We start from the raw sequence: 16,667 nt of genomic DNA on the forward strand, positions 1-16,667 counted from the left end.
GTTTATTAGTTTAACCGGTTTATTTTAATATGGTTAAGTAATTCGAATTTTACAAGGTGGTTTGATATCAAATTAGTTTTATCCTGTGATACGTGTATGCATATGTTTTTGGTAACCAGTTGTGGAATCTTGAAACGGCGCTGTACCAATTGGTTTTCTAGCGACGTTTGTCAGTTTTATTAGGTTTATTTGAATATGGTTAAGTAATTCCAATTTTGCAGGTGGTTTGAAATCAAAATACGTTTTGTCGTGCTTATATACATATGTTTTTGGTAACCAGATGTACATTCTTAGAACGTTAGTATGAAAGTGCGTGTAATTGTGCGTAAATAAAATAGTTTAGTAGTAGAAATGTAAAATCCTACACGCAACAGCTGCTGCTGGAATATGCGATTGCAAACAGCACGTGGCTCTAATTTTAACCCAGACACACTTGCGAAATTGTTGGTGATGTAATAACGCTCTATACGTGATGCTACCTTTGAACATTTATTTCCTAATTCGTGATACTCCCTTTAAACATTCTTTTCCTAATTCTTGATACTCCCTTTAAATATAGTCTCCTTAATTCGTGATACTCCCTTTAAATATAGTCTCCTTAATTCGTGATACTCCCTTTAAATATAGTCTCTTTAATTCTTGATACTCCCTTTAAATATATAGTCTCCTTAATTCATGATACTCATTTAAATATATAGTCTCCTTAATTCATGATACTCCCTTTAAATATTGTCTCCTTAATTTATGATACTCCCTTTAAATATAGTCTCCTTAATTTATGATACTCACTTTAAATATATAGTCTCCTTAATTCATGATACTCCCTTTAAATATATAGTCTCCTTAATTCATGATACTCCCTTTAAATATATAGTCTCCTTAATTCATGACACTCCCTTTAAATATATAGTCTCCTTAATTCATGATACTCCCTTTAAATATATAGTCTCCTTAATTCATGATACTCCCTTTAAATATATAGTCTCCTTAATTCATGATACTCCCTTTAAATATATAGTCTCCTTAATTCATGATACTCCCTTTAAATATATAGTCTCCTTAATTCATGATACTCCCTTTAAATATATAGTCTCCTTAATTCATGATACTCCCTTTAAATATATAGTCTCCTTAATTCATGATACTCCCTTTAAATATATAGTCTCCTTAATTCATGATACTCCCTTTAAATATATAGTCTCCTTAATTCATGATACTCCCTTTAAATATATAGTCTCCTTAATTCATGATACTCCCTTTAAATATATGTTCCTTGGTACATTATACTCCCTTTAAAAATACTTTTCCTAATTCGTGATACTCCATTTAAACATACTTTCCCTAATTCGTGATACTCCATTTAAACATACTTTCCCTAATTCGTGATACTCCCTTTAAACATACCATCCCTAATTCGTGATACTCCCTTTAAAAATATAGTCTCCTTAATTCATGATACTCCCTTTAAACATACTATCCCTAATTCGGGATACTCCCTTTAAACATACTATCCCGTAATTCGTGATACTCCCTTTAAACATACTATCCCGTAATTCGTGATACTCCCTTTAAACATACTATCCCGTAATTCGTGATACTCAAAGCCTTTAAGCACTGAGAATGAAGCCCACGTGTCATCTTGTTTTTTCCTCATAAATAATTTCACGTAATATTACGTACCTACGTTTTTAATTACCAATTATTCTACCAAAAGTAGAACGGAAAACTGGTTTAAAAAAATGATTATAGAAGCGATATGGTTTAATTCAGAAGCGAAAGTACTCTCTGACTGATCGAGTCGAACAAAAAATTTCAACCTTTGATTGCGATTTTAATAGTTTTATCAGTGTTATTATTACGTTTTAATAAATAATCTAATCAAAGTTGAATCATATTTAATAACAAGTTTTAAATACTTGTTATATATTTATCAGATTGCTAAGCGTAGGTCAGAACCCGCCATGCATAGAGAGAGTAAATACAACCAAAATCATTGGTTACTTCACGAAGCCGAAATGAGAAGAATATCCGAACAAAACGAGCGTCAAAGACTTCAACAATCTCCGGACAGTAGAAATTCAATGCCTAACGTAGTTCCTCAGTACAAACCAACCGAAACCAACGGAGCATTACCGAGAAGGGATTTATTAAACAGAATTCCATCTACAGCGCCTAGACCTTACCAGAGGCCTGCCGCGCCGCCCGTGCCACCTCCCAAACCGTCCCACGTGATTCCTTACGAAAAGGAACAATGGAGCCACCAACCCGTTGTTCCACCGACGGTGATTACGGCACCCGTTAAAAAGGATAAGTCCACTAAGCAGCTACCTCCACCAGTTGTGGGGGATTATAGAAATTACCACGGAGGATGTCTTCCTCCTAATCAGAGGAACAACGTACCACCCCCAGTTCTTCCAAACGAAAATGGTTCCCAAGAACAGTTTCTTTCAGTCAGTGGGAAAGAGAGATGTTCTCACTGCGGAGAATTTCTAGGTTGGTACATTTAAATGACTGTTCATGTATGTACGTTACGTACCCCCTCGCATATGGTCTTTGTTTTGGTTGTGACTTAATCCCTTAATAGAGTGTATTACTAATTCAGTGGTGAAATTTCGAACTATATTTCTGCTTGTAGTAAAATCCGTCCTTAGAAAAGTATACTGTAGTTGCTAGATTCTACTATAATGAGCCTTTATAAGTTTTTTCCTTTAATTATAGTTCCGGAGTAAGCTAATTTCGCCAAATTATTTGCTTTTTCTAATTACTTAATTTGATCTCAATAAAAATAACGTTTTTCAAAGACTTTAATTTTTTTAACCCTCTTTAACCTGTTGGCTTTGTTGATGTATCTTTGTGTTGTTTAACAACAGAAACTAACATGTTTTTTGCACTGAATGCTCCGGTGTTGATTTTTAGGTCACGGTGGTGCGATGATTATTGAATCGCTCCAACTCTGTTACCATATGCATTGTTTTTGTTGTTGCGTTTGTGGTGCGCAACTAGGAGATGGAATGTGTGGCACAGATGTCAGAGTGCGAAATAATAAACTGCACTGTCAAAATTGTTACAGTAATGATGAAGGTAAAAACGTTGTAACACTTTTTTTAGACCAATTTCGTTAAAGAGGATATAAATACCATAATTTGGGGTAGATCACTTTAATACCAATAGATTTTGACGCGTGTTTAACAGGAATTACGGAAAAATTGCGCTATCGAGGCTGTGTTTTTGTCTCAAAACTCTTAATTATCTTCCTTTAAATTCAATGTAGGTTAGGCCTAAGGCGTTCTTTATGCAGGACCCCTACAATAAAACCCTAACTAGCGACAAATAAAGGGTCCCTTTATGAATGACCCCACAATAAACATAGTCATAGGCGGCCTTTGGAAATGCGGGAACGTTTTGGTTACCTCTAAATTGCGTATAAGTTATGGGCCCTAGGGTTTCTTTATGCAGGACCCCTACAAAAGTCACTAGCTAGCGCCAAAAAGCCCTTTATTTTCGAATGGCGCTTGAAATACGGGAATCTTTTGAACCTTTGCGCAGCGCACGAGACAAACCGCTTTATACTCCCTTTAATGACAACTGAAGCAAATTATTCAAATAATAGGAACAGCTTTTTTTGCCGTCCAATTACGTCATTTTAGCGCGAAATTTTCTGGTATTACGAATAATAATGATAATTTCTTTATGATTTCTTTTTATTTCTTGGCAGCTGGTTTGAAATTCAGTCAGGTATAAACAAGCAATGGTAACTTACGCATTCAGTGACGCCTGAAATAAAAAGTGATATTTAATAAAAAATAAGAAACCAGTCTCGCGTATCGAAACTTACACCCCCTTGTGCCTTATATTAAAGACTTGTATAAAAACAAAATCAAAGGTGTGGGGAAAGAAATATATATCTTCAAGATGTAGGCTGTGATTTTTTTCTTCCCACTTATACAAAAATATATATTAAAACAAGAAAATAAATTGAAGCACTTCTACGAGATGCCATCACTTAAGAGTAAAATCCGAAATACATTTTACAACAACAAATTTTTACAGATTTATTAAAAAATAAGTCAGAAGAAATTGTACCCCATGGTTTTTTTTAGTGATCTACACTTCTACAGACAGTTTTAACAGAAATTATAATAATATATATGTTAACAAACTCAGGGTATGGGAGAAAACGTACGTATTTGAACTTAGCAGATACCTAATTTAATAAAAAGCAAAATTCTAATTAAAAAAATAAGTTTAAGTTGATTTTCTTGGATATTTTAGGTATTGTCGTATTATTATATTTTTTTTTTTGTAAATTTAAATGTAACTATAAAAAAAAAAATTTATTCAGATTTAAGAAATAAATACTACCACCACAACACCAAACCATAAAATTTTTATCCCAAGCTATAGAAGAAAGTAGAAATTATACAAATTTTTAAGCTTTACAAAAAATACGTTAGTCAGTAAAGAAATTTATTATAATCCTCACATAACGTGTTTCCGAGTTGATCTACATGCCTAGGCTTTGAGATTATCATGTGTATTTCGGTGTATGTCTATTAGTGTTTTCACGTCGTTTATGGGTACCCGCAGTACTTGTCTTGAAGAATGCTGTAAATTTTCTTTTTTTAAGCTATGAACATTTTTCTAAAAATTATTCGCATTTTTGTTAAAATGAATAGAAAAAATAAACAATTATAGATTTTTTTTTTTTTTTTTGAGATTTTTGAGGTTTACAAGAAAAGTAGACCAATTCTGCGCTGCTTTTTCAGAAGATCTAGTATTAAATGTTACTCTATTAACGTCTTTTATAAATTAGTAATAAAATTTACTAAATGGCGTACATTTTCTATGTTTCTATGTAGAAAAGTGTAAACTTGTGGCAACTTAAACTTTTTCAACAATTTGCTACTAATTTAGGGTGTACCGTACCTATCTGCTCACGGAACACATTAACGTTACGTAATGTAGTTTGGAGCTGTTTTGAGCAGCTAAAAGCAAAACGGTATTAGATTTTATAAAGTTGTCTGTCAGTTGTCGATGATTTTTACGAAACAAAATAATATAATACTAAATTATGTGAAGATAGTCTTATCGTATATCGTAAACCAGAAAGAAATTATAGTTACAGGTAGTCAGAATTTTCTTTAAAAAAATAAATACCCTCGTTTTTAGGGGTTGTTTTTTTAATGATAATACACATGGCAATTGGTAGAGAAATTATTATATTTATTTCGAGTGTAGATAATTTAAAAAATAAAATAAATAATACTCCGATGTGTAACTTATCTAAGCACATTTTATAGAATAAATAAAAAAGTTTCTTATACAATTATAAAGCAGAATTAAGTGTGGAAAACAAAATAAAGGATTATGTATTAGAAATTATTAGTCATCATCTTATTTTACCCGCTTTATTAGAAGAAAGTTGTTTTTATCCTTAATTATCCATGCTTTTAAGTTCGACGATGGGTTATTTACATTCTATGCTTAATCATCCTTGCTTTTAAGTTCCACGACGGTTTATTTCCACTCCATGCTTAATCATCCTTGCTTTTAAGTTCGACAACGGTTTATTTACACTCCATGCTTAATCATCCTTGCTTTTAAGTTCGACGACGGTTTATTTACACTCCATGCTTAATCATCCTTGCTTTTAAGTTCGACGACGGTTTATTTACACTCCATGCTTAATCATCCTTGCTTTTAAGTTCGACGACGGTTTATTTACACTCCATGCTTAATCATCCTTGTTTTTAAGTTTAATGACGGATTATTTACACTCCATGCTTTTAAATTTTGTGTGAACGCCTATTTCCACTCCATGCTTAATCATCCTTGCTTTTAAGTTCGACGACGGTTTATTTACACTCCATCTTAATCATCCTTGCTTTTAAGTTCGACGACGGTTTATTTACACTCCATGCTTAATCATCCTTGTTTTTAAGTTCCACGACGGTTTATTTCCACTCCATGCTTAATCATTGTTTTTAAGTTCCACGACGGATTATTTCCACTCCATGAAAGTCACATTTAAACTTGATACAGTAGGGAAGCCTGACGTGTATGAATACGCAATGTTAAATCTCATAGGGATGAAAGTAGTATCTGACAAGTTTTGTTGAACTAAAAACGTATAAACAAGCATGGTCTAACGGCTCGGTTATATTATTTATCATAATTTTTATGATATTTTTCATTAAAAATAATTAATTTTTCAAAAATGTCACCGCTAAAGCCAACAGGTGTTTTAAAATATCGGATGGTCGACATACTTTGCAGTGGTGGTTCAACATTTCCGCGAAGGGGGGAACGAAAAACTTTGTAGAGTGTACAGTCAAACCCACAACTGGGGGAAAAAATATAACGAAAAGTAACTGTCGATCCCCCTTGGGTCGGTACTGCGTAATCAAGGCTGGCAAAATTAGATGACGTAGAACTGGGATGTAACCATGATGAGTTGAAAAATTCAAGTATCCAATGGCTCCTGACTAGACAATGTTAGCGCGAGCCTTAATGTTTTTGTATATTTATACGTTCTTTTTACATGCAATTTTTCGGTTAGGTTGGAAGGGCCTTAAATGATGAAAGTAATCCCATTATTTATACGTTCATTTAACGAAATTGTTCTTTTAGTTTAAATCGACCCCGTACGCTTTTGGTTTCACCTATACTTGTGCTATAGAACAGTCTTTTAAACCAGATGGCGAAGTGACGTGTGAAATTGTATATAGCCTACTACATGTATTTGAAAATAAAGCCTAGAGGTCCCTGCAGTCGAGCTAAAAAAAACTCGCGGATATTTTAAATCCTGAAGATCCTGAAGTTTTTTGTCTCTTGACAGCACGAACAAACCTACGTTACATAGAGACCTAGGTTTACGCGTGCTGACAACCGATGTTGTAACAGAGTATATATAGAATAAGCCAACGCCTACGATACTGGAGTGTGCAAAAATAGTGTCGCATCTTCATAGTCAAGCTATCAAAACTTCGGAAAATTTATTGGTCAAAATGCCCAGTAACCCCCTTAGTTTTAAAAAAAATTATGGGACATTTTTAAATTTTATTGGACTATGTCCAGTGTCCTGTGCTTATTTCCAGCCCTGTATTCAGGCAGCCTGAGGGCTGAGAGCCTGAGGCTCTGAGCCTGGCACTACAATCGTCTGCAACTGGTACTTACGTAAGTTCAATCACTTATTAAAATGGCAACTTCTGCGGTACGATTACGATATTTTTCCTCAAAATATCCCAGGAATGTTGGTGAGAAACATTTTATAACGTGTATTTTTAGGTTCGATATGTAATTAGATGATTTTAGTAAAATTTGGTAGTTTCTAGCCAGCTTTTACACGAGTGGCTAAAAGTGCGCCTCTTTTCAGGATAGATAGAAACTAAAATAACAATATTTTGGAAAAGGTGGCAATAAACAAGCTAATTAGCAATTATTTAGAAAATGTAGCAATATTTTGGAGTAAAACATACAATTTTGGAAAAGGGGGAAATTTATTCAGTTGATTTAACTTTATAATAACAAAAACAAGCACACATTTAGCCGCTCATGCTTTTACCCCTTCTGGCAAAGCTACCCCCAGAAGCTCTCTTTAAATGAGTAGGCCTAATTAAATTAATTTGCATACGTTTTAGTATATGGATCAAAATGTCTAAAGTATCCAAGAACATTAACTCTAAATCGTCAAAATCACACGCAAGATTCCTTCCCAAAGATTACAACGCATTACACAATCTATCCCAGAGAAAAAGATCCCAGATGGAAAGGTTAGAATTCTTTTATTGAAAAGCTTTTATCATTCTCAAACAACTTTGTACAAACAAAAACATCAGATATAGACATGGAACGAGTAACGGATGAAACTGATGTCTTAATCCTTGGAGCAGGACCAGCGGGTCTTTCAGCCGCAATTAGACTAAAACAATTGGCCCTTGAGAAGGGTAAAGAGTTGAGAGTGTGTGTTTTGGAAAAGGGCTCTGAAGTTGGTAAGTTTAAGCGCACCATCATTTCTTATCCAATTAGATACTAATCTTATTGGCCCTTTTAAGGGAGACACATTTTATCAGGAGCTTGCATTGAACCTCAAGCTCTGAATGAATTAATCCCAGATTGGAAAGAAAAGGGAGTGAGTATATTTCATGGTCACCCTTTTCAAATTTTGAGTCCTTGAAGAGAAAGCTTTAACAATAGTTATTCCAGGCCCCATTATTGACTGAGGTTAAAGAAGACAAATTTGCAATGTTAACTGAAACAGGAAGAATACCTATTCCCATATTTAAAGGTAATTAGGACTCTGCAAATCAAAATTCATTAACTTCAACAAAAAACAAAAATCTGTTTGTGCATAATCACAACCTATTCAGTAACTTAAAAGTTTTTAGGAAAAGAACTATAGGGACTTGGCAGTACTACGTCATGCAACGTCAGGCTACCTTCCACTAGTGCTAAAAAACATACCAGGAGGAGGGGCTTATGTAGCTTTCATTCTGTTAAAAAAACATACCATAATGGCGCTGGGGGCGGAGTTAAGCCTGAATTGCCAAGTCCCTATTTGTTTTAAATCTTTGAAACTTTGCACAATAATTTAAAACCCTTCAATATGCCACTTCCTAAAATTTCAACAGATTCGAACTAGTGAAACCGAAGAAAACACATTTAAACCATTTCTAGACTAAGCCCTTCAAATTATGGCTAATTTCCGTTTTGATTTTTTTTTTACAAAAAAAAAACTATGAAAGATAAACTTTTGAAACTTTGCACAAAAATAACAAACCTTATCTTGCACATCTCATTAAAATTTCAAGAGATTTGAGCCAATATTTTCTAAATTAGGGTCAAAACATTGTGTTCCTCCCATAGACGGCCATGTTAAAAGCTGACTCCTTTGATTTTTCGAGCCCCTTTTTTCTGATACACATTTTACCAGTGGTGTGCGAGTCCCGTTTTTTCGGTTTCGAGCCGAGTCCGAGTATCGAAACTAATTTCTTATCGAGTATCGAGCCGAGTCTCAAAAATACTTTCGAGTATCGAGTATTTAGATAGGTCAAATTTTGGTTCTTTCGAGTAATTATCGAGTCTCAAATATTGACTTGTCAAGTAGCAATTTTGTAAATTTCTTAAAAATAACGAAGATGTTCAATTATCTAACATCTAACTAGTTCAAAAAGATTGTTAGTGATCAATTAAACATTGAACAGGTGATTTTCAAAATAAATGATCATGAACTCATCGTCTGCTATAGTTATAAGCCTCGGACTCGAGTATTTGTCGAGTATTTAAGATGTTAAAAAGCTACTCGAATCTGTCTCGAGTATCACAATGTGTTGTTATCGAGTATCGAGTCGAGTACTCGGCTCGATACTCGAACCGAGTACTCGAACTTAACGAGTACTCGCACACCCCTGCATGATTTTACACAGGGAAATAATTGTTTGGAGGGGCGCGTGCATCTTAAGCTTGATGGAGTGGGCTGTGTTTAAATAAAGTTACTCAACCTTAATACTACTAAAATTTTTGTAGCTTAGTAATAAAGTACTAAATATTTAAATGTGAACTTACTGATTCACTCAGGTTTACCAATGTATAACCACGGAAACTATATAGTTCGTCTCGGACACGTAGTTGAATGGCTTGGAAAACAAGCTGAGGAATTAGGTGTCGAAATTTATCCAGGTTATGCTGGTTCAGAGGTACACATTATCGAATTATAACTAAGGAAAAATAAAATATGTATGTTACTCATCATTTTTCTACCTTTATCATTAAGATTTTATATCACGAGGATGGTAGTGTTAAAGGAATAGCCACAAATGATGTTGGAATAGCCAAAGATGGTTCTCCCAAAGTACATCCCATAGATATATTTCCCAAGTTCATTTTAAAATAATTGAAAAAAAAAAAAATTACAGGAAAACTTTGAAAGAGGCATGGAACTTCATGCAAAGTGCACAATTTTTGCGGAAGGATGTCACGGACATTTAACTAAACAAATCGCCAATAAATTAAATTTACGAGCCAAAGCCGAACCCCAAACATACGCGATTGGACTAAAAGAAATATGGGAAATTGAACCTTCTAAACATAAACCTGGTCGAATTGAACATACAGTTGGATGGCCATTGGTATGACGCTGCGTAAAAAATAGTAGTAATCCCTTGTTAAGTATGTTTGAGTAACTATTTTGATTCTCCTTTTAGGATTTTAAAACATACGGAGGTTCCTTCTTGTATCATTTAAATGAAAGTACTCCTATGGTTGCTGTTGGATTTGTCATTGGTTTAGATTATCAAAACCCGTATCTAAATCCATTCAAAGAGTTTCAAAGGTTTAAGCTTCATCCATCAGTTAAACCAATTTTTGAAGGAGGAAAAAGAATTTCTTACGGTGCTCGAGCCCTTAATGAAGGTGGACTGCAGGTAATCGGAGTTTTCCTCTTCTTCTAATAGTTTTTGACTCTTTTGAGCAATAAGCCAAGATTAGAGCGATTCTAAACTCTCGTTTCAGAGTATTCCAAAGTTAACTTTTCCTGGAGGATGCCTTATTGGTTGTGGAGCCGGGTTTATGAATGTACCAAAGATTAAGGGAACTCACAATGCAATGAAAAGTGCAATGATTGCCGCTGAAAGTATCTATGACACTATTGAAGAAGGCAACTCAAAGACCAAAGGTTTGCCCTTGTGAAATAACCATTGATTAATGATTAAATTAACCCTTAATGACTCTAGGTATTGATCCAGTTGTTTACGAGGACAGACTTCGTCAAAGTTGGGTTTGGAAAGAATTAACCTCGGTTCGTAATATCCGACCTTCTTTCCACTCACCTTTGGGCGTTTATGGTACAATGGCCTACACCGGTGTCTTCTACTTTTTATTAAGGGGTAAAGAACCATGGACATTGTCTCACGGAGGTAAGTACTTGGTCAACCCAATTTACATTGACATCTATAAACATTGATTGGTATTCCCACCATACGCAGGACCCGATTACAAGAAACTGAAACCAGCATCGGAATGCAAACCTATTGAGTATCCTAAACCAGATGGAACCATCACTTTTGACTTATTGACATCTGTGGCTTTAACGGGTACCAATCACGAAGGTGACCAACCGCCTCACTTAACTTTAAAGGACGATACCGTCCAGATCAAAAGAAACTTGGACGTTTTCGATGGTCCGGAACAAAGATTTTGTCCAGCTGGTAAATATTCTTTGATCAAAGGTAACTATTCAACCAATGTGTTAATCCGCGAATTTACCATTTTTAGGTGTTTACGAATATGTACCAACTGAAGATGGCAAAGGGAAAAAGTTCCAAATTAATGCTCAAAATTGTATTCATTGCAAAACGTGTGATATTAAGGATCCAAGTCAAAATATCAATTGGGTAACGCCCGAAGGAAGTGGAGGTCCAGCGTACAACGGAATGTAATCGCGAGTTAAATGGTAAATAATATTATAAAGGGTTAAATTTTCTTAAGAGAATGCGGGGATTTCAATTATGTAACTAAATGATAAATGACTGGTATGTAAATAGTATATGACAGTTTCAATTTTTAAACAATGCAAATTTAATGATTAATTTAAAATATATCAGATGACAATTATCTAAGTGCTATTTACATATAAAAAGTTTATGAATTAAATATTGCTTATTTTTCTATCACTTGTCATAAAGTAAAATAAGCGTTTATTTTGAATTGATAGCCCCAATTTCATAAAACCTCTCTGGCACTCGCCCGGGGCGTCTCCCGGCGGGGCGGCGCTTGCTATTCTCGGGAGGAACGTCTCCCGGCGGTACGGCGCTTGCTATTCTCGGGAGGAACGTCTCCCGGCGACGCGGCGCTTGCTATTCTCGGGAGGAACGTCTCCCGGCGACGCGGCGCTTGCTATTCTCGGGAGGAACGTCTCCCGGCGACGCGGCGCTTGCTATTCTCGGGAGGAACGTCTCCCGGCGACGCGGCGCTTGCTATTCTCGGGAGGAACGTCTCCCGGCGACGCGGCGCTTGCTATTCTCGGGAGGAACGTCTCCCGGCGACGCGGCGCTTGCTATTCTCGGGAGGAACGTCTCCCGGCGACGCGGCGCTTGCTATTCTCGGGAGGAACGTCTCCCGGCGACGCGGCGCTTGCTATTATCGGGAGGAACGTCTCCCGGCGACGCGGCGCTTGCTATTATCGGGAGGAACGTCTCCCGGCGACGCAGCCAGAGAGAATTTAGAAGGGGAGTGGAAGGCTCCCCCTTTGACTCTATTAAACGTGATGACGCCCAAACAAGATGTCGCGTTGAGCTTTTTGGGGTAGGCGAGTTTCCGGTCACGTGTTCTAAAATATATCTATTACTAACGCATCATACCGGAAATCGACCTGCCTAGATAACGTTTAGCAGACGACGTTGCGCTACATTCCAAACCACCCCTTCCACTCCCCTTCTAAATTCTCTCTGACGCAGCGCTTGCTATTATCGGGAGGAACGTCTCCCGGCGACGCGGCGCTTGCTATTCTCGGGAGGAACGTCTCCCGGCGGCGCGGCGCTTGCTATTCTCGGCGCTTACTTTTCTCGGGCGGGGCGTACATATATATATATAGACACCGTTTTATATTCTCTCTTATTGAAGTAAATAATTCAGTTTTAAGACATACTTTATTATAACACAGGATACTTTTAAGTTTACATTATGAAAAATGATATCACAAAATATATGGTTTATTTATTTTATGGTTTAGAAATTTTACTATGAGCAGATTTAGAGAGAATGAGGAATTCTTGACCGCACATATCAGGGTCTACTCCTAAATTCTCTCCAAATGTTTCAGAAATAGCGTCCTCGCGCTTATTCCTGCTACGTTTCTTCCTTTCTTGTTTCCTGCTGGTATAAATTAGATAAGGTTTAGTTTAAAATCTTCCAATTTATACCAGCTATAAAAAAATCTTTTTTTTTTTTTTAAGATTTTCCTAACCTATCGTCGCTTTTGCTAATATCTAATTTTTCATTCATTTTAATCTCGGCTCCGTCTACCAGCAGAGTGATCAATATGTTAGCTATGTTTCTGGCATCGTGTAATCCGCAATGTTGTCTTCCTTCAAAGGAAAGACCTAAACTTTCTATCATGGCTAATAAAGTAAGTTTTCCTTTAAAGTGGTAAAAGGCATTGAAGGATTTTCGGATGTTAATCCATTGAATCGTGTATGACGGGATTTCAAGGCCACTGTGTTCACATTGAAGGGTAAAAAAGCGTTTGATATCCCATGGCCTGAAAAGAGTTTTGAATTTAATTGTTATATTAACAATTTTTGACGGGGAAAAGAAAGGGTTGTTTCCTAACCCGTCAGTAACTATGGCAAAAAAGTTATCAGTCGGTCTCGCTTTAGCGCGGTATTTTGCCGACCACGCCTCAAATTGTTTCAGTACCTCAGGAAATTGAGAGGCACTGTTTACTTGGTCCTATTGGGAAGAAAATATCATTGTTTTAGGCTATATTTTGCGTTAAAAGGTTCTACAAGTCGCTTGCCAAAGCTACTGACGATTAATTAAAACCTAGATTGACCAGCAAACGACTTGTGGAACCCTTTAAATTGGATTTCTTACTAACTTGGGTTATGCCCGTTAGTTTTTGACAAAATTCAGTTAATTGAGGGTTCTTTACTGGTTGACAATAACGATGGAATTCATCAATCTAAACGTGGTATAACAATTTAGTGATAAAAACACGCTTTTACAAGACAGTTTTTCATCGTACAATCTGCCTTTTTTCAACATCAATCAAAACGGCGGGGAATTCAATGATTTCATGAATATATTCTTGGTCATCTTTCTCGCAAGTGGCTTCAAAATCTATCACACACAGGTACTTATATTTGCATTGTTTTGTACCTCCCAATGTTTTTTTCTTGTGATAAACTTTAAGACGTTTTCGAAGTACATCGATGCAACCTCTGCAAAAAAAAATAATAATTACCGAAATTAATAAATTAATCTCCCGCGAGTAAGCCTAATGGCAGCCTTTCTACATTGACTGTATTAAGCTCTATGGGGAAATAACATGGGGTGCCAGTAGCCTGCCTAAAGTATGACAGGGTAGGTAGGAATCTTTACCTCGTATTTAATCCATAATTAGCCAATTTTCTCTTGATATCATCAGTGTTCATGTTGTTAACTGCACCATTAAACTGTGACAGAGATTTCATTTTCTGTTCATCGTAATACACGCTATTTGTAGCTGTCATACTAGGCCTACTTTGGTTGGCACATTTCAAAGTAGTTTTAATTTAATAATAAGATGGCTTTATTATTCAAATTGCGCCTTTGTATTGCGCGCCTCAGAATCTGTCATGAACTATTTTAGAACTCATGAGCATGATTCATGAAAGGGGAAGGGTAATGTTGCGCAAATTTCACGGAAGTGACAAGTCTCTGTAGCAGGGATGCCAGATTGAAAACCTTCAACCCGCCAAAATCAAATTGGAAACAAACCCAAAAAACCGCCAATCGGTATTTCGAAAAAAACCCCAAAAACTGCCTAAGATCTAGGCTATTCAGCCCAAAAACAAGCCAAAAATTTATCGTGAAAATTTGAAATTAGTTTTTCTTTTAGCAATTTCAATGCATATTCTATACTGACACCATTTTTAAAACCTAAGACAAAATGAAACCATTTTATTAAACCATAAATTGACGAATTATAAGCTACACAAATGGTTTGACAGTACCATTTGTCAGTTTTTTGGGCATTTTAATGATCTTCGCCTATTGGCGATATTTTAAGTACAGAAAGCCAAAGAAAAACCCCGACAAGCCAACAGCCAACCCTTTTATTTCAAGCCAATATTTTTGGGAAGAAGCCCAATTGGCGGCTTTCCAGCCCAATATGGCAACCCTGCTCTGTAGTTATGCTATTTACAGTTAGATGGCGCTACAGTCAACACTATTTCCAATAGGGCTCAAAAATGCGGGAAAGTTCAATTATTGGAAACGGGAAACAAACAACGCCGAAATTAAAATAAATTTATTTTATTTACAAGATATATATTACATTAATAAATAATTTAATTTTCTTTTCGCTTTGCTTTTATCCCAATCTTGTCTTATAAGGCATTCATTATGAATATCATCCCATAAAGATCCACCTTCAGCCTCTGACAGTATTTTTAAAATACGTTCAACTAAAGAGGTAATGTTTGAATCTTTTTTCAATAAACAATCGAAATGTTCAACTAGAATAGTAAATTTCATAGAATCGACACTGAAAAATAATTAACAGAAAGTTAAATAACTGCATTTGGTTAACATAGTCATTAAAAACCAACCAGCTTCTCCAAACATATCCCGTTTTTTTATATTGAGGTTCAAATTTCTGGCCGTGATAAACCAAAGTTTTTAAGTATGCTTGGAGAAATTCCTGATTTGAAATAGCTAAATCAGTAAGCAGAGGTGCAGGTTGTTCAGTTATCAGTTCCAGGATAGTTTCACTTGAACTTTTGGCGTTCTTAGCTTTTTCAATAGCATCCGTGCACCATTTTATAATATAATTCTGCAATTTATAGCACATAGATTGTGATAAACATATCTTTGATTCCTTAGCGGCCATTAATAAGAAACGCTGAAATAGGAGTAACAATTGTGGGTATTTTTAGCAATGTTAAACAGTATTTGAATCATCATACAAGTCTAGTTTTATTTCTACACAGTTCATCCAAATTACTTCTGAGGGTACTTTCTGACCTAGAGATATTATTTCAGTAATTATTTTACTCGAGAACATATGTTCATGGTATTACATTCTAGAGTTGTTCGTTTTTCGCATCCTTTGCAAAAGATTATGGAGTAGAAACCCAGACCCGAGTAAAAGCCATTGCTCATAAGTGAAAATATTATTTCCCCCGATATTAAATGCTTCAAATAAGGGGTTTGCGCCTTTAATTATATAAAGGGGTATGTCTAGCACCTTTAAAAACGTTTAAAAATTAATAATTGTCATAATAGGCTAATTGTTATTCAATCTCTTACTTTATGCTCTAACCCAAATAAAGCGTATTTGTCTAGAATATTCGCGTATTCGATAAAATTCATTTCATAGTTTTGTAGTAAAAGGAAATATAGTGTTTTTGTTGAGTATTTTAAAAAATTCAGGTCCGCATTAGGTACACAACAATTAGGTATTCTAGAAACCATTTCCTTTATATAATTATTTAAACCTTCCTCAGCTGGTTCATTCAAAACACTGCTATAAATCTACATAATATATTTTATATAAATATTCCTCGAATAAAACATGCACTATAGAACCAAACCTTCTCGCAATATGATGTCCACTTTAAAGAAATTTTAAGTTCTTCTTCCTTACATTCAGGTTCGCCATAAGCATGATTGTATATATGGCTTAAAGTATAATGAATATTTCGGAGGAGGGTCGTGACGCTTTTTTCCTGTGTCATATTATGGCATTTTAATTATTATCATAATTAAAATTAACACACAGCACCGCAGAACCTAGCCGTGAGCCCATGGCGCGAAACTTTTGAATTTTTGTAGCAGACAACAGCCTAGACGCAATTTAAAGCTGGTACCATTTTCCATGGAGTATTTTGTTTGGTGTAGAAATAAGACTTTCGTTCAAGCGCATTATATTACGTTTAGATCTTTCTTAATATTGCTCCATGGTGGCA

General features: G+C 35.5%; 4 protein-coding genes across 9 annotated transcripts in view; 2 read left to right on the forward strand and 2 right to left on the reverse strand.

Moving 5' to 3' along the window:
- The window catches only part of smash (smallish), a 58,528-nt gene extending 53,146 nt beyond the window's left edge, over nucleotides 1-5,382 (forward strand). For all 5 annotated transcript variants that reach the window (XM_089852825.1, XM_089852828.1, XM_089852826.1 and 2 more), the window contains 3 exons: nucleotides 1,935-2,493; nucleotides 2,917-3,081; nucleotides 3,716-5,382. In XM_089852825.1, coding sequence (XP_089708951.1) covers nucleotides 1,935-2,493; nucleotides 2,917-3,081; nucleotides 3,716-3,741 — 750 coding nt within the window. In that variant the 3' untranslated portion in view covers nucleotides 3,742-5,382. The remainder of the gene's footprint in view (nucleotides 1-1,934; nucleotides 2,494-2,916; nucleotides 3,082-3,715) is intronic.
- Nucleotides 5,383-7,111: 1,729 nt separating this feature from the next.
- Etf-QO (electron transfer flavoprotein-ubiquinone oxidoreductase) lies at nucleotides 7,112-11,669 on the forward strand. The gene is made up of 13 exons (XM_089852835.1): nucleotides 7,112-7,256; nucleotides 7,641-7,772; nucleotides 7,839-7,991; nucleotides 8,055-8,131; nucleotides 8,206-8,287; nucleotides 9,577-9,695; nucleotides 9,773-9,850; nucleotides 9,915-10,127; nucleotides 10,203-10,421; nucleotides 10,510-10,672; nucleotides 10,731-10,913; nucleotides 10,983-11,204; nucleotides 11,272-11,669. Exons 1-13 carry the CDS (start codon nucleotides 7,199-7,201, stop codon nucleotides 11,433-11,435), a joined length of 1,863 nt encoding a protein of 620 aa, XP_089708961.1. The 5' UTR covers nucleotides 7,112-7,198; the 3' UTR covers nucleotides 11,436-11,669.
- Nucleotides 11,670-12,629: 960 nt separating this feature from the next.
- Nucleotides 12,630-14,446, reverse strand: LOC149623642 (3'-5' exoribonuclease 1-like). 2 transcript variants are annotated; one of them, XM_089852772.1, is made up of 6 exons: nucleotides 14,098-14,446; nucleotides 13,742-13,937; nucleotides 13,595-13,678; nucleotides 13,328-13,446; nucleotides 12,962-13,255; nucleotides 12,630-12,867 (listed from the first exon to the last, which is right to left on the reverse strand). In XM_089852772.1, exons 1-6 carry the CDS (start codon nucleotides 14,226-14,228, stop codon nucleotides 12,717-12,719), a joined length of 975 nt encoding a protein of 324 aa, XP_089708898.1. In that variant the 5' UTR covers nucleotides 14,229-14,446; the 3' UTR covers nucleotides 12,630-12,716. The 2 variants fall into 2 exon arrangements, with proteins under 2 accessions (XP_089708898.1, XP_089708897.1); XM_089852771.1 differs by having other exon boundaries at nucleotides 12,630-12,870.
- A 547-nt stretch (nucleotides 14,447-14,993) lies between these two features.
- LOC149623643 (uncharacterized) lies at nucleotides 14,994-16,646 on the reverse strand. The gene is made up of 6 exons (XM_089852778.1): nucleotides 16,293-16,646; nucleotides 16,009-16,233; nucleotides 15,780-15,946; nucleotides 15,666-15,723; nucleotides 15,309-15,601; nucleotides 14,994-15,244 (listed from the first exon to the last, which is right to left on the reverse strand). The coding sequence occupies exons 1-6, from the start codon at nucleotides 16,434-16,436 to the stop codon at nucleotides 15,031-15,033; spliced, it is 1,101 nt and encodes a 366-aa protein (XP_089708904.1). The 5' UTR covers nucleotides 16,437-16,646; the 3' UTR covers nucleotides 14,994-15,030.
- Between the last annotated feature and the right edge of the window lie 21 nt (nucleotides 16,647-16,667).

The sequence above is a fragment of the Phalangium opilio genome, unplaced genomic scaffold (genome assembly GCF_054372755.1).
Source record: "Phalangium opilio isolate 3A_F unplaced genomic scaffold, DU_Popi_V2 ptg000113l_1, whole genome shotgun sequence".
NCBI lineage: Eukaryota > Metazoa > Arthropoda > Arachnida > Opiliones > Phalangiidae > Phalangium > Phalangium opilio.